This window comes from Zeus faber, assembly GCF_960531495.2.
Source record: "Zeus faber genome assembly, chromosome: 12".
Taxonomy (NCBI): domain Eukaryota; kingdom Metazoa; phylum Chordata; class Actinopteri; order Zeiformes; family Zeidae; genus Zeus; species Zeus faber.
The window spans coordinates 23324426-23347896 of record NC_137196.1 but is presented as its reverse complement, the minus strand read 5'-3'; the positions used below and the strand labels follow the sequence as shown (position 1 = coordinate 23347896).

The window sequence follows — 23471 nt, the reverse complement described above, 5'->3', positions numbered from 1 at the left end:
TATATAATTATTATTAATAATAACAATAATAATAATAATTATTATTATTATTATTATTATTGTTATTATAATTATTATAATTATTATTATATTATTATTATTATTATTATTATTATTATTATTATTTATATTATAATAAATTATAATAACAACAATTATATAATTATTATTGATAATAACAATAATAATAATAATTATTATTATTTATAATAATAATAATAATAATAACAATAATACATTTTTATTTTATTATATATAATAACAAAAATAACAATAGTTGTTTTATTATTATTATTGTTATTATTATTATTATTATTGTTGTTGTAATAACATGTTTATTATTTTTTTATTTGTAGTATATTGTTGTTGTTGTTGTTGTTGTTATCATTATTATTATTATTATTATTATTATTAATATTAGTAGTAGTATTGGTAGTAGTTTGTTATTGTAATTATTATTATTATTATTATTTTTATTGTGAGTAAAAGTAGTTGTAGTATTTTTTAAATAATAATAATAATAATAATAATAATAATAATAATAATAATAACAATAATTATAATAATAATAATAATAATATATATATTTTTAAATTATTATTATGAGTAGTAGTAGTATTGTGTTGTTGTTGTTATTATTATTATTATTATTATTATTATTATTATTATTATTATTATTATTATTGTTGTTTCCAGGCTTCTCGAGACCCACGCTCTAGACCAATCAGACGTCGCAGCGGGTGTATCCCGGAAGAGGAACCCGGAAGTGGGAGTGGTCGATCCGGAGGCGGGTTCGACGGAGCAGATTTTGCGGCTACGTCGTCTCCTGCGTCCCCGCTTGTGCTGCGCTGCGTAAAGGCCAAACCTGGAGCGCTCCTTCGGCACTGTTCCACAGCGGCGTAGAGGGTGGCGACCGACCAGACCGCCCGCTGTGCGATGCGTGTGCTCGGCTTCGATCCAACAGTCTAGTGCAGATATTGTCCGGTCCCGGTTCTCCACAGACAGAGAGCTCGGAGCGGGCGGAGCAGAGGCCACAGTTCCCCGTCACACTCACACATCAGCACGGCCTTGATGGTGATGCATGCGAGGAAACCAGCAAGAGTCAGCGATGGGTAAATCCAGTGTGGGAACACGTTTCTCCTCACGTCCAGGGTTTGATGTTCGGTTTATCAAACTACATTTTGGAGCTGGTTTGCGGCGGCTATGCTAGCGGCTACGCTAGCGTCTTGCTATCCGAGTTAGCTCGGCGGGCTGCGGGTATTTCCCGGAACAATATTCCCCGTTCCAAAGCTCCACCAGCTGCTCCCCACACCGTCCAACGACCTCATAAATCTTACAACTTTTATCTGAACACGATACTCGGAGTGCAGTATTGGACATAACTGCAAGGCTAGGCTAGCTTTAAGCTTATGGGGTTTATAGCTAGCTTAGCCCTTAGCTTCCTTTTGGAACTACAGAAATAGGAAGAGAAAAGGTTATTCACTCATTGACGAATCGTCACATCAAAACAATTGGCAATAACATTGTTTTAACAATGAAAATATTTTCTCTGGCGATATCCATTAAACGTAAAGATTATTGAAAAATAGAAAACATGGCAATAATGATCAATCCTGTTGATCCTCAGTTGACACACTGTTGAAGATAGCAAATTATGCAAGTTTGCATACCTGTGTATATATAAAAACAATCTGTACAAATACTACGTCTATCAAGTAGAAATCTGGTAAGATTGCTATATCACACAGTTATCTAATCTCCTTTTACCTTTGTAGGTGCAACGACAGAAGGGATTCTCAATCCTATCAGGTATGCCGGGCCGATGCATCGCTAAACAGCAGCCGACTTGCATCATCCCTAACATCACAGATGCAAATTACCTTTCCAGTAAATCTTATCCTTTTCAGGTTTAATTTTCAACCTCCAAAATCCTGTATTTAATGCGTTGTTGTTCAGCTCTCTTAGAGCCTCGTCGCTTAGTTTTTCGAGGCGGTGTTACTCTTGTTGGCAAACATGACTTTTCATGGATGTGAACAGTTTAGTGATATTTAGCTGCATCATAAAAAGGTCCGCAGGATTCATTCAAGATGACTGTTCTTCACTTTTAGACCCATAAGTCCCAACCAAAGAGCCAGTCCAGCAGCGTCCACCGATACGACAAGGTGCGCGATGGGTCGTCCGATCCCACGCCTCCCTACAAGATGCTGCGACGCTCGGACGAGAGTCCCGTCAGCAGACAGGGCGACAACACGGGACACAGCAAGGCAAAAGTTTCCCATGCACTCAGAGGAAAGAATGGTAAGCCCTCGATTCGGTTGGCGCAAATCCACAAGAATGCGTCAACAACAAATTCAGGCTCTCTCCCGAGTTTTTGCATGGGCCGAGAAGCACGTCCATGTCCGCGGACAAAAGTATGGTGCGAGGTGATGCTCGAACACATTTTCGTCTTTACAAAACTTTAGTGTTGGGAGGTTTCTACCGAGCAGAAAATGTAAAGGGAAACTCACTGCAGATCCATCATTGGCGCCCGAATAGTTGTTGCCTTTGTTATGATGGAGAGTGTGACTTTTTTTTGTATTGGTGGAAAGCTACCTCTAGTTGAAAGATAGTAGAATTTATACTGAACTCTGGCATATCAGACTTGCTTTTAGACTTTACTTATAACGTTTTAACTTCACTATAACTTTTAACACAGTAGTTGCGTTAACTGTACAGTTGATTTGCATTAGATATTGACCCTGCCATCGATTTATTCAGGGAACCGTTTGCGAGGGGCCCGGCCACAATACAAGTCGGAGTAAAAACCGGACAAAATAAAAATTCACATCATAAAGTGTACAGGAGGATTATGAGTTGTTGAAAATGATCTGTTAACATGTTTCGCATTCTTGATCTGTGGTCCGTGACCAACCTCTGAGGATCCAGATCTAAGTCAATGATTCTCAACCTTTTTCATGTCAAAGACCTACAACTTAATAGGCGTTAGGCCACAGATCCCATTTTGATAATATTTTGTCTCTGGGACCACAATCTGAAAATATTTTTAGATATGATTTGAATGTCTATACTTCAGTTAGAGATAACAGTGAAACAATGATGAAAAGCCGTCATAAATTGTACATTCTTTAATGGCGCTAACGTCTAGGAAATGTAATAAGGGTGAACATCCAACTATTAAATAATTTTGTCTTGGACCCCCTGGAACCTCTTGAAAGACCCCTGGGGGTGCCCGGGACCCCATGTAGAAAACCACAGATGTTAGTCATGACAGAAATCCTCTGTTACAGGGACCAACGGTTCTCCCCAGGAAAACTCCCACAACAACAGCTCCCACCACGGCTCTGACTCCCACAGCGCTCAGAGCCGACCCACAGACAGGGTAAGACTTCTGGAACGTTCACCGCGCAGCCGGCGCAGCTATGCGGTTTTTCCTTGCGATATTATTAACGAGGTTAGACTTCGGGATTATCGATCGACCCCAAAACTTTCCAAGTTCCCTCGGTTGACGTCTTTACACACAAATAAGGGCGGCGCTGGGCACGACGCAAATCAAAAATTGTGGAGGCGGTTTAGGTTGCGTTGTAGCGCCGTACAAATTCCTTCCAGCTGTGTATCCGTCAAGTTAGATGTCTATCCATCGTCGTAGACATGAAAGTTGGATCACATATCCTGATGATGGATCGTATTGTGAGAGATGGAGAGAGACGGGGATGGAGGCAGCAAGACGGATGGAGAGTCGGGGAAGCGGACTGTTTGAGGAGAATGGGGGAACGATTCCTTTATGGTGTTCATGAGCCTCGTGCTCTCGAATTGATTCCCTTTGCCAGAAAGCATGGCCAGTCTTTCGTTCGTCCCTCTTTGAAATGTATGCGCTTTTCTTTTGTAGTTCTGTCTCGGAGCTGCTGTTGGATTCCTCAAAAGGCTCTTGGGGGTCAGAACTGTAAAACGCTGTTTAACTGATGCCACCATTTCACAGCCGTCTCGGCGGCTTACCTTGAAATATTCTGGGGGGGATAAAGATTGAGAGTACGCTTTCAAAAAGTGGAACAGTGGAGTCGTTTATTGGCCAAAGTGAACTTACTTGGCAGCTGCCGGCTGTAAATATATGCCACCGGGAGTGTAGCGAGAATATTTCGGCCCATTTGGCAAAAATTTAAAATGTGGCATTGACCAGCCCAGCCCATTTTCTCTAAACATAGCACGGTGGCACCTTGCCTCTCTGTGAAAACATTGATGCTTTAGACCCTGGAAGCCCCGGGCTGCTTCCCTGCGTGGGATGTACAAATGTGAATCTGGTGTATGCTTATCTTTGTTGCCATACCAGGTCACAAGAGTTCACAGGATTAACGCTGACGTTATTGTCCCTACGCTCGCAAAAGTGTTATTTTGAATAAAATGGATGATTGAAAAATATGTTTTAGATTTCCCACAAATTGGAAGTCCTAGGGCACTCACCGAATGACCAGAAGACAACAGCGACAAAGGTTTCTGCAAAGGTGGAAACGCATACATTTCCATCTCTGATGATTCTGCCGTAGCAGTCAAACTGAGCCTCACCGCAAAAGGATTACGATTAGCCAGAAACGTGATTAGCCAGCTTTTTTGTATAATAGAGTATATTTAACTCAAATGAGTTGAATGTGGTTTGCAGTGAGCTGCACTAGCATGACAAGCCTTTTCTAGTGATGTAAAACACGAGCAAGGATCTTCAAGTCTTGTTTTTAACAATGAATGGATGCAATGCAACCAATTTAAAGGCATGTTAAAGGATTAAACATCGTTAAAAGACAGGGACAAAGCATGAAGGCATCACCAGAATGGTGTGCTACATTTTGATATTCGTGGGATGCAGCACATCGCCCGACTGCTTTTCAAGAGTTTTCACCGCCGTTGCTTACCTCTTTCTCTTCCCCGCTCGCTCAGCGTCAGGACCCAGCTGAAGACTGGACGGAGCACATCAGCTCCTCTGGGAAGAAGTACTACTACAACTGTAGGACCGAGGTCTCCCAGTGGGAGAAGCCTAAGGACCTGCTGGAGAGGTGGGCCCATGCAGAATCAGTCTAAATCTACTGAATGCTTCTTACTCAGTTGTTTTTCTTCAAAGTTGTAGATGCCGTTGAATTGGATGCACGGCAACCTTTGCAAGGCACTCGCGTATGGAAAACAGCTGCAGGTTGCATGTTCATATTGCCGTCCTTTGAATTTCTGTGTTTATTTGAATTCCGTCAGAGAACAACGACAGAAGGACTCATCCAAGATGGCGGCCAACAGCTTCCCGAGGGACATGGACTACAGACAAGAGGCCTTGCAGGACAAAGCCACAGCTAGTGAGCATCGCTTTCGAACTTTCTGGTCACATTCCACACTTTTTATGATGTTGTGGTGGCTCAGTGGGTAGAACTGTTGCTGTGTTTGAACCCAGACTCGATTTTTCTGTGTGGAGTTTATATGTTCCTCTTGTTCAGTATTTACAGTTTATTTTTGTTTCATGTTTGCTCAGCATTCTAACAACATGAGTCAAACCCAATGGAACCGATGGCTGTGTGTTGTGTTCATCTCCACAGAGAGCACTTCAGGGGACCAGTCCACAGCCTCCAACTCTGGCCATTCCTTCCCCTCCTCTTCGTCCTCTTCCTCCTCTGCTTCTCAAAGCCTGAACCCTACTCCTGCGGGGTCAGGGTCCGCCCTGCCCACCACCTCCTCCTCTTCCTCTTCCTCCTCTGCAGCGGTGCAGTCCCAGTCCCAGCCCCAGCCCCAGTCCCCGGCGCTGCTCCAGGACCCCGCCCTCCTCCACCAGCTGCTCCCCGCGCTGCAGGCCACACTGCAGATGACCAACGGCAGCATGGACATGGCGAAGATCAACGAGGGTGAGGACTTGTTGATGGGCACAGTATTGTTGTGTGCAGGGGCGGAAACGTCCTTAAAAGGGGTTAAATTGAAGAAATGGCCTAGGAAATCAGCTTCTGATGTGGGGAAGTACTTAAAAAGACCTTGGAAATGGATCATCCTCCTTTTGTTCAGAGCTGCAGTCACAATGAAAATGTAGAGCTCTGCACATTTTCATGAGTTGATACGATTTAAGAGTTGCTCGTTCATAGATTTTCTTATGCACCGTGTTCACTATGCAGTATGTGGTTATATAGTTAATATTTGCCAAATGACTTTTCACCCTACAGTATGTATGTAGTTATCTATGTGTGTACAAATTTTAGTCTTAAACAGAATTCTCGTGGAATAGAAGAGGAATGGGTACTTCAAGAAGATGACGACTTATGTCTGAATCTATGTGCGCATTCATTTTATTGAAAAGTTGTACTCCTGTTGAACTATTTCATTACATGATCTAAGATCATGCCATCTGGGATTTTAGATCTTAGTGTATAGTTGAAATGTTTTTTTTTTTTTGGTCTTTAAGGCTGGAGTTCCGGCTGAGTGAGCTGAATAATGAATGTCTCTACCTGCTAGGTTATCATATCTTCATTACTCAATTCTATATTGTGGGAAGTGCAGCGTATATGTCAACTTGATATTTTCTCAGGAACAAAAAAAATCTGTATTAGGTTAGTAGTGCTAGTGCTTCTGCTTCTTTCCCATGCAAAATGTGCCCGCATTATTTTACTGCATGCAAATATTTGTTGCCGTTGGCAAACACATTGTTTGGAATATTGGTCAAACCGACAGACTGCTCATGATGCCTCACTAATTGGGATGTACGCATCCAATCACAGGTTCCGATACTGTCCTTGTGAAAATGTTCCAATACCCACCTAATACTCATTTAACATGACGTAGCTGCATAGAGATCCCATCTTTATTTTTGAATGTAGTGAATAAATAACTCACGGTGGCATTTGCCTTTCAAATGAATCACCCAAACAAAAACTTTGCTTTCAGTCTCTCCAGAGTTTACGGTTGAAGTGTTGCAGCTAACGCTAACTTGTGATCACTGAACACATTCAATTGACAAAGATATGACAAACCGCTTCACGCTGGTGACTTTCAACAAAAAACAATGCTCAATTAACGCGTGTCTGTGCGTGCGTCCGCTTCTGTGTACTCACACCTGCTCTTTGTGTCCTGGTTCTCAGTCCTGGCGGCTGCCGTCACCCAAGCTTCCCTGCGGTCTGTGCTTCACAAGCTGCTCACCGCCGGACCACCCGCTTTCAACCTCAGCGCTCTGCTCTCCCAAGCCGCTCAGCACTCCAGCCAAGGTACGCTGCTGCACCCCAGACCCCAATTTGGACCCCAGACCCCCCACCTTTGATTCTCAAATGAAGCTAAATATTATGTATTTTTCTGATATAGTTAAACATTGTCTTCAACTTCATAGACTGTTCTCGCTGTTCTAATCAACGCCTCTACCTGCTTGGTTATAATATCAATTAGAGATGGGACCGATCCAATATCGCTATCGAGTGCCGATACGCACGTCGTTCACTCATCGGATGCCGGACTGACCTTGATGATCCACGTGCCGATACGAATTCCATTCCATTCCATAGCTTGCGCTCAACCATAAACGCACCATTTTATTTTGCTAATTTAACGCTCTGCCTCCTCGAGAATTCAATTCCACAAATAATTAACCTGTAAAGTGCAATGCGTGAATAGGAACCGGGGCTCTTTGGTCAAACGGTCACTGATTGGTCCTCAAAATAAAACGTCATGATTCCGGTGTATATGCACCGCCGCAGGGCTGTCAGGAGCTGTAGTTCTAATTGTGAAGCGCCACACTGAAACGAATCACCGGATGACAATTAAAACTAAACAGATATACCTTTCGGCTTACCGGTTTAAAACCAAAATAATCCTACGTCAACACCGCCGCCATGTTTAAACGGACGAGACCGGCCTGTCAACAAATACAAGTAAACGGTGGAGCTGCGGTTTTTTTCTGAATAGAAAACAGTGTTTACATTTCTCAACTTGTTTTAATGACTCATTTTCATATTCAAGGGAGTGGAGTAGGAAAAACATATATTTTATTTATTTTTCTCTCCTCCCTTACGCCAAACCTCCACCTGTTTGTATGTGTAGGTAAAATATGAAGCCTACAGAACATTCAGTTCATATATATGCTTTTGGCTTTGGAATACATTTTACTTTAATGGATCTTTGTATATTTTTTGCTCCTTTTTTTTTTTTATATTTATTTTATTTTAACATAAGTGCTGTGTGGTTTACTATAGACTCAGACTAACCTTACACATAACAGCAATAATAAAAAAGAGCTTTGGTATCGGCACATGGATCGGACCTGAATAACAGTGGATCGGTGCATCTCTTAATATCAGAATTACTAATGATCGTTTTTGAAATACATGTTAATATTTTATGAAAGCATCAATATTCATCCCGAAAACATTGTATTGATTTGTTTAGAAATGTAGGTGAATTTGAATCTTTAGTGCTTGATACAGTGTTACTGTTGATTGTTCTGAACTTTGACCATAGAATGAAGTGACGAAAGGGTTTCAACTTGTTCAGGGCGAACGCTGCCTGCCGGTATTGATGTGTCGTCTCTAGCTCCTTCTGCTTTCATCACTTTCTGTTTGTGTGGGAAGATACATCAAACCCGGTGGAAAGCAGGTTATGGATCGCGGTGTACAGTAAGTGCACTGCTGTGCTGTGCTCAAGCCAAAACATCCATTCTCTTGTGTCTGCATATACTGTAGATTATACATGAGGCATCAAAGTTCTGGATAACCGTTATGCGTACAATGGGTGGATAGTTCTGTTTAAATGCATCATGAGCTGTCTCGGCTCTGAATTGGGAGATCCTGCCCCATACCCAGTCCTAATATACATCAAACCCCTATAATTGTGCAAGTGTGCGAGGGAAGTGTATCCTTTCCACCGGGCTTAACGCCGCCTGCCTCCCCCCGCCTTGCAGCTCAGCAGTCCAGTCAGTCCCCGGTGTCTCTAACGTCGGACACGCCCTCGCCGCGGCCGTACGGCTCCCCTCGGAACGGCACGCCGCAGCCCAACTCGTCGGGACAGAAATCCATGCTCGGCAGCGTCGCGGGAGCCCCCGTGCCCTCCCAGAGCAGGGTGAGCGGCATTTAGTTCCAACCTGCTTTAACCACAGAATGCATATATGACCCAAATTATTTTCTTGCCTTTCTTTTTTTAATTAAAATTTTTTTTTTTTAAACCACAATGCTTTAACCATCGAATCTTTCAGGAATTCCATATTTGAAGGTGTTTTGATGATGTGATTGCAGTTGTCATTACATCATTGACATTAGCTCACTCTTTATCAATTTCTTCAGTGGAATATGAATTTATGAAATGTGTTGCGACACTGCCACTAATCCCTCTCGCGGTGTAACCGTAAACTGTGTTATTCATTCACGCCTGAGTGTCCCGCTTTAGCACATAAAATAACGTCCGTTTATCATCGCAGTCATCACACATCACTGCCCCTGTGACATTAATCGTCCACGATCTAAAATCATCATACCTCACACCCCTTCATCGAGGCTGACCCGGTAGACTTTGAGGCTCCAACAACTTGAGTTTTGCGTCCTCAATATAAACGGATGCATGAATGTTGCACCTAATGCACTCTCCAGGGCCACAGATGCTACCAAGGTGTTGATAGCTGCATTCACAACTCCGAAAGCTCTTCCCTATGGTACTGAAATACCCACTTCTCTAGCGAAAGCCTTCCCACAAAGCCTTGATGTCTGTGAAGTGATGGACAAAGAAGTGACAGGGGAGCGACTTAAAGATAGTTGAGTGGGAGATCCAGCAGGGCGTCTTGTATTGGACCTAAAAAATGGGACGATATGAACGTTTCATATCATGATTATCCCGGCCAAGATAATTGTGATTCACAATATTATCCCGATAATCATCAGAATATGCTTAAAACTGGCACTTAAACATACTGGAGTCACTTCACCTTACAGTTTGAAGAAACAAATATTTTTATTACATCGTAGGACACATATTTTCTTTTTTTTTCTGAACTTCCTTTTTAGTGAAAAACAAACAATGACTCATTCAGAATCTCACAAACACCCAGCAGGCAATCACAATGAGAAAAAAATCCATTAATAACAAGCATCTACTTATCAACCTGATATTCAAGCATCTGCCTGGTTTGATTAGTTGGGCTGTAAATGCATAGTAAATAAGTAACTTGTTTGGTTTAGATCACACAGACAGGCACAGCAAGGACAGCAGAATGAATACAACCCCCCCCCCCAACAATTATTCTTCAGTAACGTAATCATAAACGATAAGGTCTCCCTGCATAAATAAAGGATAAATAAATAATGGCATTGTCATTGTCATAGTCAGTTCTTCAAATAAAATAAAGTCCAACTGGCATTGTGGCAGATTTTGATGTCCCGGACAAATGGGAAAAATTCCGCTAATATCTTATGTGTTTATTGAGCTTACAAACAATTGATAGGCAGGCTATATAAATGAATGAAATCCTGAAGGCATGTAGATTTACAATATTCTTTATTGAATATTCAAAATAAAACAAGTCCCGTAAGTTAACCTCATTTAACAAAAAAAAAAAAAAAAAATGCAAATAGTACTACTTTAAATAAAATAATTTACGTTTGTGAACCAGTAAAAAGTGCAGCTGCTTTAGTGAACATTTTACTTGTATCCAATTTTGATTAAAATGAAAAATAAATTGAACATAGCAAGTAGGTCTAAATGATTAATAACGTTTGCGGTGGCCTTCGTCAGGACGTCTCGTCGACATATTTTACAACACAGAAGATATTTACCGTCTGCTTTGGGTCTGAACTTAGATATCCAAAAAACGCCAAACTATGGCCGCCTGTGCCCCTGTCAACGAGACATCATCTTTCTGATTGTCCTCACGACACTGTGCTCTGCCTCCGCTCCGTGTCCACTGTGTTTACAAGCGCGACCTGCGGGCGTGGCTTATTTCTATATCGACAAACGGGGTCGGCTTTGGATCATCCAAACTGATTGGCTTTCCGTTGCAAATTGCCGAACGCGGAAATGAACTGATTGGCAGAATTTTTATTTTATTTTTTTAATCAAAATGATTGACTCTTTTTATTTTGCATAGAGGGAAAAAAAATATGGTAATAATAATTATCGTCATCGTTTTGTCGCCCAGCACTAATTCAGTTTGTGCTTGGAGGGAATCATTTTCACCGGACATTATGACCGGAGAGATTAAAATGTCACTGACACTAACACTGACACTTTTCTGTCATCAAACAGTACTGCTAGCCTTGTGGTCCAGAGAGCGAGCTGTGCCAAACCTTGGTCCTTTTCAAGATAGATTGAAGTGCAAAAATGTCAGCACCATGTTCACTTTTTCTGGCTTTAGTTGTTCGTAGAGGAGTGAGACCGTGCCCCCTAGTTGCAGGTCTGCGTAGAAGTCTTTGTGCAACCCTGGAAAGCTGAGGCATTTCTCCTGCATGACAACGTTATTGAGCTAGACAGCTTTTTTCAAGTCACTCGTGAGGATATTCCAGATTACCGATGGGTCCATCCGCAAACCCTCTGACAACTTTTCACCCAAGCTGCTCCCACAATGGTCAGGGCCGGTCCAGGTGATGAAAAGGTTAGGACCGGTTAATTACAGGTTTAAATGGCTGTCTCAAAAGGACAGAGGGTAGGTTCAAGGGGGTGGATATGAAGTCATACTTTGGGGGTTCTCTCACCTCATGCCGCTGGCTGGGGGTGGCGTGACTGTGACATGGCCCCAAGTGTGAGTAGGTTAATGCAGATATATGGTTAAACAGTAATCCCTTGTAAGGTGTAACCTTCATCTGTGTTGCTCATTAATGCTTCCTGTTAACTGTGCACTGTCCCTGGGTGGATAAAGGGAAAGTGTTTGGAGCGCGTCACAAGGGGGTGAAAGAGAGAGACATATGTACGTAGTTGGAAGAGTTGCTCTGCCTGTGCTTAGCACCCCAATAATAACAATATTTAGCCCGGATACTGCGAGATGTTCAGCTGCCGATAGCTGCATCATTGGCATTCACTGGAGACCACAGTGCTGGAGCAACCTTGTCATACCGGTGCGAAGGCCTGGTTAACCGTCCAGGAGGCCGGTTGTTCTTTTTCTTTTATTTTTTATTTTTATTAACTTGTTTTTATTTTTGGACTGCAATGCATTGCCTTTGTTATTGCATTTTAAAGAGGGTTTCAGACCTGGGCCCTTAGGATTCATTTTTGTTTCATGCGCAATTATTGCACAAGGGCATTGACGGGATACTTATTTTCTCAGATGGACATTTAGCTCAGTGATATGAACTGAGTTTTTTGATTGGTAAAATAAAAAGTCATTTGTTGCAAGTCTGCTTTACGTTTTGGTGTGTGTTGCGTCCAACTAGGACTAATGAACCTATTCTTGAACTTGTTCCGAGGTAACTAGACTGTCAGCCGATGGTTACTGTGTAAACTTAAAAAATAAAATACATTTTAAGCCTTTTTGACCCAATATATGCATTCTAGGGTTAAAATGAGTGGAGCGAATGAAGTTCTGCCCATTGCCATAGAGTGATAGTTTTCTTTCCACCTTCCTCTTTTCCAATTGCTGCTTTTTTCCTCTTCCTCCCCCACAGGGCAGTGTGTCTTCAGGTAAACCTGGACCAGCTCTCTTGTCTCAGTCCTCTGTAGAAAAACGGCCTGAGGACCCCAGAACTCTCCAGCAGAGAAGGTACGCCCGGAAAGAAAGAAACAAATCCATTAATACGAAGTGTCTTGAACCTCCGAGGGTTCCTTTTTAAATGTGATGAGTCAGTGACCTTTCCCTGCTCCAGCTCATTTCTGTTCTTGCTCTCGCAGCCAGGAGATTCCATCCACGGGACCAAACCATATATCTGGGGCCGTCACGTCGGGCGGCATAAACCAAACTCAGGCCGGCGCCCCTGGCACCTTCACCCCCACCCTGGCCGCCCACTTTGATGAGAACCTCATCCGGCACGTTCAGGGCTGGCCAGGAGAGCACACAGAGAAGCAGGTGGGTGGCCCTGCACCAGCGGCGAAGCGTGGGTGGAGCACTACGAGGGTGGAGGTTTGGGGCGTTTCACGGCGCATTGTACAAGTATAGCTGAGAATATCACAAAGAGGCTAAAACCTTGAAATCTTGAAGCTTCCTATTTGGGTTCAGTGAAGATAAAGTTAACAATGGGTTGTGTTTACTGCCTCACAGAGACGCAGGACTCCAGGCTAGAAGCCCTGGTCCTCCCTACTGAAGCTTTTAGAAGCACCAGCACAAAATCTAGGAGCACCACTGAAATCGACATGCAACGCAACATATTCATATTTTTTCCATCTTAACTGTATCAAGCCTGATTTATAGACGCCGTAGTGTCGTTCTGTGCGCGTGTCATAATGACGTCATTACGGCGCGGCGTGGGAACGATCGGTGCGCATTTTGCCCACCTGTCTCCCTCTCTGACGATGAGCGCACCAGCGATGGGGTGCCTGTGATCGCCACAGGCCAACAGTGTGTTTATTCTAGATGTAGGTCATTTTATTTTACGTATTTTACGTTTTCTTATTGAATGAAACAAGCACCGTACGTAATGGGGCCACTTACTCTATGGCTGCTACTGATACAAAATGATGATTTATAAAAATATTTGCAAGTTACACTGGTGCTCCTAGTTTTGTACTGTTGTCCCCAAAAATGGTCACAAAATGCGACTAAATGATGGCAGTCTGGAGCCCTGAGACGGGATCCCCCATGTATTGGGACAATGCAATTCGAAAAGTATTCTTAAATGTGAATATTTAGGTGGTGTTTTCATGCTTTGTTTTACAGGCGGCGCGGCTGCGGGAGGATTTCCACAACATGGGAAGTCTGTACATGTCAGAGATATGCACCGAGCTGAAGAACCTGCGCTCCCTGGTGCGAGTGTGTGAGATCCAGGCCACGCTGCGCGAACAGAGGTAGGAACACCACACGGGTGGAGCAAGAGGATGTGAATGGCAGTTATATTGACAGTTATATTGATTTCCACAAGTTATGTCAAATGTTCTTTTGGTTTTAACTTAAAGTTGACTTGTTTCACATGAACATCTTACGTGAATTAAAGACTGAAATAAAGTAGTTCCATATTCAGAGCACCTTATAAAGCCACACAGAAAATGTGTGTGTGAATATATGTGAATATGTGCGCACATTGTCACTCTCTGTTTAGGGATAATCCTATCTCTATGAACTGTGTTCTAAAGTCTCAGAAAGAGCTGGTTGGTGGCAGAACAATATGCACCGTTCGTGGTGGTGCTGTGGCGCAGCATAAATATTCAACCTAAGTTGAAATTTCAAGGCACACGTGTCAAAATGTATTGTATTATCACTCGCAGCGTAATACGGCATGTGTAGAAATACATGAGAATACACAGAAAACAAATGTCTTCATTCACCTTTGTCCTCGTGTCTCACCGTCCCGACGCCAAGAATCCTGTTTCTGAGGCAGCAGAGCAAAGAGCTGGACAAGCTGAAGAACCAGAACTCCTACATGGTCTGAACGTCCGGGCGGAGACGACAGAGGAAGGGATGGATGGACGGATGAAAAGGGACGAGGGGGATTAAAAAAAAAAAGAAAAAGAAAAAATTAACAAATTTATAAAAATAAAAAAAAGAAAACGGGAAGGCTGCGGTAGGTATCGTTCTGCGGAGCCCCGGAGGAGGGCGGCGAAGCTGAGCATCGTCGTAGAAACCAGCCCGGGGCGTCGTCCGCGCAAACCGGAGCGTCTCAATTTGGAAAAAAAAAAAATTTGTTTTGCCCACGATCCGAATTGCCCCCGTTGAATCGGACCGAACGGAAAGGAGGGACGGTTCAGCGAGTGCGTGACCCCTTTTTCCGATGGACGCCAAGGACCCCCAGGGGCCCGGGGGGCCTTAAGTCTCTTCTCGGCTCCGAGAAGCTCTTTTCAAATAGCACCTTTTGGACTGTGAAACTCTTGGATTATGTTTTTTTTTCTTGTGCCGTTCAACACGTTTTCTCTGGTGTGTTTTGACGTCTCGTGGTGCTGAGGAGAAAAGGATCACCTCCGTTCCCCGGAATTCAAAAAGACTCCAAAAAAAGTCAGAAAAATTGACACTTTCATGTGCCGAAGGCGTTTAGCAATAACAAACGCCTGTGAACTCGTCAAATATAACCCGCTCCATACTGATGAATTCTATATATTCAAATTGGCTGAATTGATTGACGGTGATGTTAACGACGTAACCTATTTTCTCACAATTCCGCTCGACAATGTTGTTCCCATCTTTGTTGGGGGGGGGGGGGGTCTGATCAGCTCCGGCCTCAAGCCACGGGCCTGGGACGGATGCTGGGCTCGGAACCGGCTTCTCAACATACTTTTTGAGGCGAGCGTTAAATGGAATCAGTGTTAAGGGGCCATCCATCAGTTTTCAAAAACAAACTGAGCAAGGAGGAGGTTTGCTCTGTCCAACGCACCCGCCACCCCACATGTTTCAGATATTAAAAAAAAAAACGAAATAAAACTCAACTACTGTTGGACCTAGATCGGCTCTTATTTGGTTACCTTGATTTGTATCATTATTTACTTTATACCCTACAGCTTATTTGTCTCTGTTTGTCAGTGTTTTGTTTCTGTCCTCAAGCGGGGCAAAATATTTCATTCCTATGTGCAGCTTTACAAGAGATGGTGAGAGTAGAGAAGAACTTATGTTTTATTTGAGCAGTTATGTAAAGTTAAATTATTGTTGCACATTATTGATTATGTCGGTTCAGTGCTGACGATGAAGAAGAAGAAGATGGAAAGTTCTTGTTTTTGTTATTTCCTAACGAAGCTCATTTCTTTGTGTTCTCCTGGTTCAGATGGAATTGACTTTGGCCAGATCTGGCTGCCTTTCTATTATTATTATTATTATTATTATTATTATAATTATTATTTTTAATGGATTCATGAGATTTTTTTTTATTTTATATGGATAAGACTTGTCACATGAAACTGCAATTATACTCTGCAACATCCACACAGTTCTCGTCTCTTTAGTCTCTACTTTACCCTCTGGTCTGAGGATATCTTCATCAAACAATAACAGTTTAGGTTCTCGATGTACCGGCCGTCGCATCGGCTGGCAGATGTGGTCTAATGTGCACACTTGTGTCTGGGTGGGGTGGGGGGTGGGAGGGTTCTGGGCATTTCTGTAGGGTAGAAAGGCTTTGTATGTTATTCCATAAAATCTATATGAGAATAAAATATTCTACCATATCTCCTGTCAACTGATATATATTTGTTTTTAAATCAACTGATGTTTTTTACCTGATTTATGACTTGCCTAGGTTGTTGCCTGTCTTTTGACTTAGACATTCTATTTACTTAATTATGTTAAAGTGGGATAAACGACTGCCTTTAAAAATTGGAGGAGGATTGAGGATCAAACCAGATCATGTCCTAATGTTCAAATCCCCTGCATTGCATGGTTGTGTTTCCATTTCAATTGAACATTAATAACTGTATATATATACACCGATCCGCCAAAACATTAAAACCACTGACAGGTGAAGTGAACATTGCTCATCTCGTTTCAATGGCACCCGTCAAGGGGCAGGCTATATTAGGCAGTCAGTCAGTTAGACAGTCAGTTCTTAAAGTTGTTAGTCAAAAGTGCCGACAACGGGCACCTGAACGTCAGAACTGAACCATGAATGAAGATACATCATGTATTTTTCTATATCATGTGGACGTTGTGTCGTTTACCTGGGGAAGAGATGGCACCCGGATGCACTGTGGGGTGTAAAAGGCAAGCCGGCGGAGGCAATGTGATGCTCTGGGCAATGTTCTGTTGGGAAACCTTGGGTCCTGGCATTCATGTGGATGTTAGTTTGACACGTATCACCTTCCTAAACCTTCCTAATTGTCACAGACCAAGTACACCCCTTCATGCAGCAAGCTGTGATGCACTGTGTGTTCTGACACCTTTCTATCAGAGCAGCATTAACTTTTTCACCAATTTGTGCTACAGTAGATCTTCTGTGGGATCAGACCAGACGGGCTAGACTTCACTCCCCACGTGCATCAATGAGCCTTGGGCGTCCATGACCCTGTCGCTGGTTCACCGGTTGTCCTTCCTTGGACCACTTTTGGTAGGTACTAACCACTGCATACCGGGAACACCTCACAAGACCTGTCGTTTTGGAGATGCTCTGACTCAGTCGTCTAGCCAAAACTATTTGGTCCTTGTCAAAGTTGCTCAGATCCTTCGGCTTGACCATTTTTCCTGCTTCCAACACGTCAACTTTAAGAACTGACTGTTCACGTTCTGCCTAATATATCCCACCCTTGGACAGGTGCCTTTGGAACGAGGTGAGCAATGTTATTCACTTCCTCGGTCAGTGGTTTTAATGTTGTGGCTGATCTCACACACACATGTAGAAAGTGATTTTTAAGTTAGAATACAATGATTGAAAATGAGTAAAATTGAGCAAATATAATTTTAGATTCTGGGCAGACGGCTTACTGTGAGGGGGTGATGATTTATTTTCCAGCACAAGATGGTGCAATTTAGTCGCACCTCACGTTCCTGTTACACACAACTGGAAACCTCACGTTCCTGTTATACACAACTGGAACGATTCTGCATGGGCAGTCTTAAAAAGGCTGTTACTTTTTGTGTCATATGCAGAATAAAATGTTGCTTATTCAGAGTCAAAGTGTGGAGGCAGTTGGAATGAAAGTGACTTGTCTGCTAAATACTTTCCAGCTCTTGAGATTATTCCAAGACTGATGGTGGAATTTCTGAGGATAAACACAAGACTAGATTTATGGATTTCCTGGTTGTACTCAACAGTACTAAATGCTTTTATGAATTGCAGACAATAGTCTGAAACAGTGTCAGTTGTAAATGGTGCAGATTCACTATGTTGTTCATGCTTTAGTTTGACATTCAACAACACTATAAAAACTCTGCATATTTTTAGCCTTTCTCGCATGCAAAGCCCTCAAGGGTATTTCTTAATTTTTTTGTTAGCATCTTAATAATTAGCCAAGACACAAATAGACAAATTTGCATTTCCTTCACTCTAATCTGCACAGGTTCCAGGTACCCGTGCACTAGAAAATTAAGTAGTACTTTGTTTATGTTTAAACTTTCAAAGCACAGTAAATGCAGGGCTAAGGAAGTTCCGTCTACACGGGAAACTCTGAACTTTTCCTTTCCTTGCTGTGCCAATATTTTGTGCATATCACATCATCATGCTTCAATTTAACTATACAGTAGATAGAAGCATTGCTTGGAATAACTTATTTTGGCAATGTTTTGTAGTCCAACTTAAGAAATGGTTGTCAACAATGAAATCGGGGACTAACTTGGGTCGCACCCTCTTCAATGCCGTGTCATGAATGCTGGAAAGCTGGACGTGACGCAGATGCCGTGGTCAAAGTCAATTGCTCTGTGTTGGGAATGCACTAATTACGCCTCGTTTTCAGACCATGCCAAAGTCGTTAACAAAAGAAAAAAAAAAAGTGGCTTCACTTTTGCCTTACCTTTAGAACCACGGATCTACAAATAGACCCGGTCAATCTGTCATTGTCTTCACGGCGAGGGACATTTTATCCGCAGAGCTCATCGGCCGTAGAGCCGGAGGACGCGCTCGGTTCCAGAGGGCACTTTGCGTAGTGAGGATGGCAGCGAGCTCCTCACGTTACATCACGTTAAGGGGAGAGAAAACGGTGGAGCGGTTTTGACTTGTGATTAGTACTGCGTGTTGTAAATCTTTTGTTGGCTTGGCAGGCCACCCAATCCAAAAAAACAGAAACAGAACCTCTGTAAGCGCTTGGGTTTATTCCAGAGTCCCGGCTTGAAATGTTTTCTTTCGGGTTCGCGGACAATGAACTCTTGGATCATGCATAGGAGAAATAGCTTTTGAAACACTTTGGTAAGTTTCCTTTTTTTTAAATTTTCCATTACTGAAGCGAATTTCTGGAGATGTCGTGGAGACTCGATCCTCCTGACAAATTGAAACCTACCGATCGTCTGAGAAGCGTTCCAACCTCTTGTGTCCAAGTAAAGCTGTGCAGTATTGTAGTTAAAGAGAACTGAGCCTCCGATGGACGCTGATAATTATTTTCTTCTGGTTCCGTATCTTTTGCCCAGAAGCCGCATGCCAACAATCAAAGAACAAAAGTTTCAGAAATGACGCTCTACAGCCCCTCTCATGCACACAAACACACCAGACCTCATTTTATTCCATTTAGCCGGCCCTATTACTCCTCACGTGGCGGCGACTCCTCCTGCTGAGGTTTTTGTCAGCGTCTTCCCCGACTGACCCCATGTCGGGGTACAGCAGGAACCCGGAGAAGGTGGAGTCGTTGGTGTTGTCGGCGTAGACCCCTGCAAACTCCTCCCCCCCGTAGACCTGCAGCCACACCTCGTCCCCGGCCGCCAGCCTCTGGACCACCGCCCCCGAGGCCTGGTCCAGGTCGCCCTGGTGGTACTGGTCGTAGGTGATCACCACCGCCTTGTCGTTCTTGAACAGGGCCACGCGGGCGTCCTTGGGGTAGACGGTGAGGTGGTAGGTGAAGTAGTAGACCCCGGGGACGGCGCAGCGGAACTTTCCGGTGGCGTCGTCGTAGCTGCGTTCCTCGTTGTAGAGGTGTTTGTTGAAGCGGATGGGCGAGGGGTCGGCGCCGGCGGGCACCGGGTCTGTCAGGCCCATGCTGAACGCCGAGTGGTGCGCCAGGGCGCTTTCACCTCTCGCACCTTTGAGACCGGGCGTCCCTGGAAAACCTCGGGGCCCTGCAGGGCCACTGTCACCCTTTGAGCCCGGGTCTCCTGTTTCTCCCGGTTCACCTGTAAAACCAGATACGATGAGATTCAAGTGGGTGTTTAAAGGGGACCAATGATGCTCCTTTTTACAGAATTTTTTATAGGTCTCTGAGGTCCCCAAAGCATGTTTTTGAATTTTTTTTGCTGAAAATACCACTCAGATTATGCATTTTAGCCATTGTAACATGCCTCTTAATCCACTGTGTTCCTGACGCTCTGTTTCAGCGGGTGGAGCCACCTTCCTGAGGCCACGCGTTATGTGAGCCAATGGTGTTTGAGCATGGCTTCCAGGTTTCGTTCTATTTATTCCGTAACTTTCACTGATTTCACCTTTATCAGTCCACCAAAATCTGTTTCTGAACATATTTTTAGGTGTGAAACACACAGCGGATGGGACGAAGCAGATGACCATACACGGAAATCCCTGAAGAGCCGACATCAGCTGGTGCAGAGAGTGGAAAAAACCGTTCAGCGTTCGGAGCCTGAGCGTTTTGTTCACAGCCATTACTTTGTCATTTATTTTCCTCATTATTTCACACTTTGGCCACGTCCTATATGAACATCACCACATCGTAACAGAAAATAAGGAAAAGCACAATAGGTCCCCTTTAATATCAAATATCAAGTAAGGTATTCCTCTCATTTCAGCAAGTAGTAAAATGCTTCATGAAGATTTCGAATTGGCAAACTCGTGAAGATGAACTTGCGTTCAGCTCCTCGCATCAAATCAGTCCAAGATGGCGTTTGAAGTGATTAGAAATGATTTGGGCTGTTCAGAAGTCTCTCTTGACATTGCATTCCCCGTCATGTGTTTTCCATTTGTACTCAAATCGAGTGGAACATGTTCAATTACCCATTTCTCCTTTCTCTCCTCTGGGTCCATCGTGTCCGTCTCTGCCGTCTCTCCCCGGGTGGCCGCTGTACCCCGGCGTTCCTGGCGCCCCGCCGATCCACATGGTGCACGGCTTCATGCCGCTAGGCGGGCCTAGCTGTTGATTAAAGGCAGCAAATTGTTTACTTAACCCTTATTATGTTGAGACTTATGTTCATACTTATTTTCAGTGTGAGGCCAGGTGACTTCGCCTTTTTTTTAATGTCTATCAGCACTTTGCACCCCATTTTGATGATTCAGCCAGTTTGGACCACAAAGGAGAATAGGGCTTTATCAACTAGCAGCTAAATAAGAGTCTCTCTCTCAAACACAAGCACACTCGCCGCTCTCACCGAAAACACAACTTTTATTTGAACTGAAGGTAGGCTGCTGCATTCAAAGAGCTTAGCGATGCAGATCCACGTCGCGGGAACTGACTCTGCTGCCTTCTGAGAGGGGAGACGCGCTGACGTTAAAAGGTCCCACTCCCCATTTACCCACTCAGTGGCGCTTGTCAGAAGAGGAAGACGAGCAGAAGATTCTCAGTGCAGCGAAGCCCCTCGCTCTCAACTCAGACACTGATAATGACGGTGAAATAGGGGAGGAAGTGTCCGAAAATGAGGACAATGTTGAACATCAATCAGAGTACAATGAATCATCCTCTGATGAAAAATGAGAAAATACACCGGTTGAAAGAGAGGCCGTGGCTGATGGGACGGAAACATAGCGTGGTCACAAATAAACTCATAAAAATGTGCCTGAATTAAAACCTGAAATGATTCAGATGACTGTGTTTGATGTGAGTTACGTTCATCATCATGTGGAGGACACCGGGGCGGCTCCTCATCATGAATGTTATTGTTCCAAATCTGCCCCTCATCAAATGCAAGGCAAACATCATTGGTTTAATTATTCATCGGTTGATGAATAATTAGTGCATATTGTGTGCTTTGTAATGAAAAACGAGTGGTGAAATATAAAGGGAAACCTGTCCAATGTGGACAAAAATGGTGAAATATCTGGTCAAGTTTGTAATGACTGACGTGATTTGAAAAAACATTTTGAGGAGGTTAAATATGCATATCTCACAATTCTGAGGTGTCCTTTATAGCATGGCCATTTCTTGACGAAACGGTATTTATTGGTAAAACTTAAAAAAAAAAATTTGAAAGATAATACAAGGGTAAACTAAGAACCTCTTCGGCATTTGATGTTTTGCACACCCTTGATGTTAAATCAGCTTCACATAGAAGAAGAAGAAGCCTTTAAAGTTGCCCAAAATCAACACCAAGACTATTACTGCACCCTCGCTGTGCTCAATGAAGGGTTCAATCAAAAGGGGAGACATGAGGAAATAACAAATATGTGCTCTTAATTCAAATTTATTTGAATTATCCTGAACTGAACTCCAAAGCAAAGTACTGAACACGCACGCTGTACTTCGAGGCGCAAGTTTACCTCGGTCCCAGGCTCGTCTACCGCCGCCGCCGCCTCGTCTTCTTCCACGGGGGCCTCTTCTTCTGTGGGGGCCCCTTCGGGTGGGGCCTCCTCGGCGGCGACCTCCTCAGCCGGCTCTTCGGGCGCCGCGGAGTCTTCCTCCTCCACCGCCTCCCCTCCCTCTTCCCCCTCCTGAGCCCCGCCTCCTCGTCCCAGCAGCAACAGCAGGACCAGCGCCAACGTCCCCTTCATCGTCTTCATCGTCGCAAACCCCTGGCGGGCGCCAGCCGTGGGACTTCTGGTGAGGACCCAATCGTGGGTTCGTTATCGCCGCGCGCCCTCCGTTGCAATGATATTTGAGTTCTACCGCCAGTTCTACGACAGGTTAGACTCTAGCCTATCTTCCTTGCGGGGGGTTAAACCTCCGAAATCTCCTTTTGGGGTCGCGTGTGCACACCCGGGTCAAGCGGACAATAGTGTTTCAATTATTCCAACTGAGATCCGCCGCTAATACGTACAACTCGCCATAACGAAACCCACTGGCGTCCATGTCATTGTTCACCGCTACTTACAAAATGCTCCATCTCTCTTTATCTCAAACATAAACCTAAGCGTCTCTCCGGTGCTGGCTGTCAAAGGCACGAGTGGTTCCTGGACGAGATATTACTTTATTCGTGCCCCGGGGTAGTTTAAAAAACAGTCCACTACACCGTGTTCGTTAAAACCCCCCATAGGAGAGAGAGCTCATAGCAGAGCCGTACTTTTCTTTTCCTGCCACCAGCTGATTGATAGACGCTATCGGTGAAGTGTTCGATCCTGCAGCCCCCTTACCTTTGTCTGTCTTCTGCTTTGTCCCCCTTGTGAGGTTCAGTGGCGTCTCCTTGGACTACGGACTCCAATCAGACGCCCGTGTGTGTGTGTGTGTGTGTGTGTGTGTGTGTGTGTGTGCGCTTGTGTGTGTGTGAGAGTGTGAGTGAGACACGTCTTGTGACCCCTTTCCCCAAACGCTGTCCTTGGGGAGGGACGTGGACGTGGACCCACTGTACTGATTGCCTGTCATGCTATATTTATCGACATCACACCTTTATTTATGGGTCCCACTGATCTGCGTGAGCAGGCCTCCAGGCTTTACCCCCAACCACCCCGCCCTCCCTCTCTCTCTCTCTCTCACTCACCCCCCCCCCCCCCCTTTCCTTCAACCCCACCCCCCATCTTTTCCCCCAAAGGTTTCTCGTATTCAAACGCTGTCCTTTCCACTTGTGCCTCCGTCACCTTCTCCTCCCGTAACTCTACGCCTCTCCCCCCGGCTCCCCGCTCCCGTCCTCTTCCCTCTCCTCTTGTTCCTTTTTCCCCACCCCCTTCGCAGAATCTCATCATCCTGTCACCCCTGCACCAACCATT

The 23471-nt window shown here is 44.0% G+C and overlaps 2 protein-coding genes across 2 annotated transcripts; one reads left to right on the top strand and one right to left on the bottom strand.

Annotated features, from left to right (window-relative positions):
- The first annotated feature begins 867 nt into the window (after nt 1-867).
- LOC307238398 (WW domain-containing adapter protein with coiled-coil-like) lies at nt 868-16103 on the top strand. The gene is made up of 13 exons (XM_080011353.1): nt 868-1112; nt 1776-1809; nt 2109-2298; nt 3288-3379; nt 4924-5039; nt 5230-5327; nt 5565-5867; nt 7089-7211; nt 8894-9051; nt 12576-12670; nt 12799-12973; nt 13781-13908; nt 14420-16103. Exons 1-13 carry the CDS (start codon nt 1072-1074, stop codon nt 14487-14489), a joined length of 1623 nt encoding a protein of 540 aa, XP_079867479.1. The 5' UTR covers nt 868-1071; the 3' UTR covers nt 14490-16103.
- Nucleotides 16104-18758: 2655 nt separating this feature from the next.
- On the bottom strand, nt 18759-23086 carry LOC307238590 (uncharacterized protein). Its single transcript, XM_080011644.1, has 4 exons — nt 22902-23086; nt 22092-22368; nt 20616-20751; nt 18759-19786 (listed from the first exon to the last, which is right to left on the bottom strand). Exons 2-4 carry the CDS (start codon nt 22329-22331, stop codon nt 19188-19190), a joined length of 975 nt encoding a protein of 324 aa, XP_079867770.1. The 5' UTR covers nt 22332-22368; nt 22902-23086; the 3' UTR covers nt 18759-19187.
- Between the last annotated feature and the right edge of the window lie 385 nt (nt 23087-23471).

What these genes read in the sequence shown, in the direction of transcription:
- LOC307238398 (XM_080011353.1), top strand. Translation starts at nt 1,072, where the DNA reads ATGGTGATGCATGCGAGGAAACCAGCAAGAGTCAGCGATGG. An exon ending in CCTAAGGACCTGCTGGAGAG is followed by an intron (nt 5,040 to 5,229) that starts GTGGGCCCATGC and finishes GAATTCCGTCAG; the next exon opens with AGAACAACGACAGAAGGACT. An exon ending in CATGGCGAAGATCAACGAGG is followed by an intron (nt 5,868 to 7,088) that starts GTGAGGACTTGT and finishes CCTGGTTCTCAG; the next exon opens with TCCTGGCGGCTGCCGTCACC.
- LOC307238590 (XM_080011644.1), bottom strand. Translation starts at nt 22,331, where the DNA reads ATGAAGACGATGAAGGGGACGTTGGCGCTGGTCCTGCTGTTGCTGCTG. An exon ending in TAGACGAGCCTGGGACCGAG is followed by an intron (nt 20,752 to 22,091) that starts GTAAACTTGCGC and finishes TTTAATCAACAG; the next exon opens with CTAGGCCCGCCTAGCGGCAT. An exon ending in AGGAGAGAAAGGAGAAATGG is followed by an intron (nt 19,787 to 20,615) that starts GTAATTGAACAT and finishes CTGGTTTTACAG; the next exon opens with GTGAACCGGGAGAAACAGGA.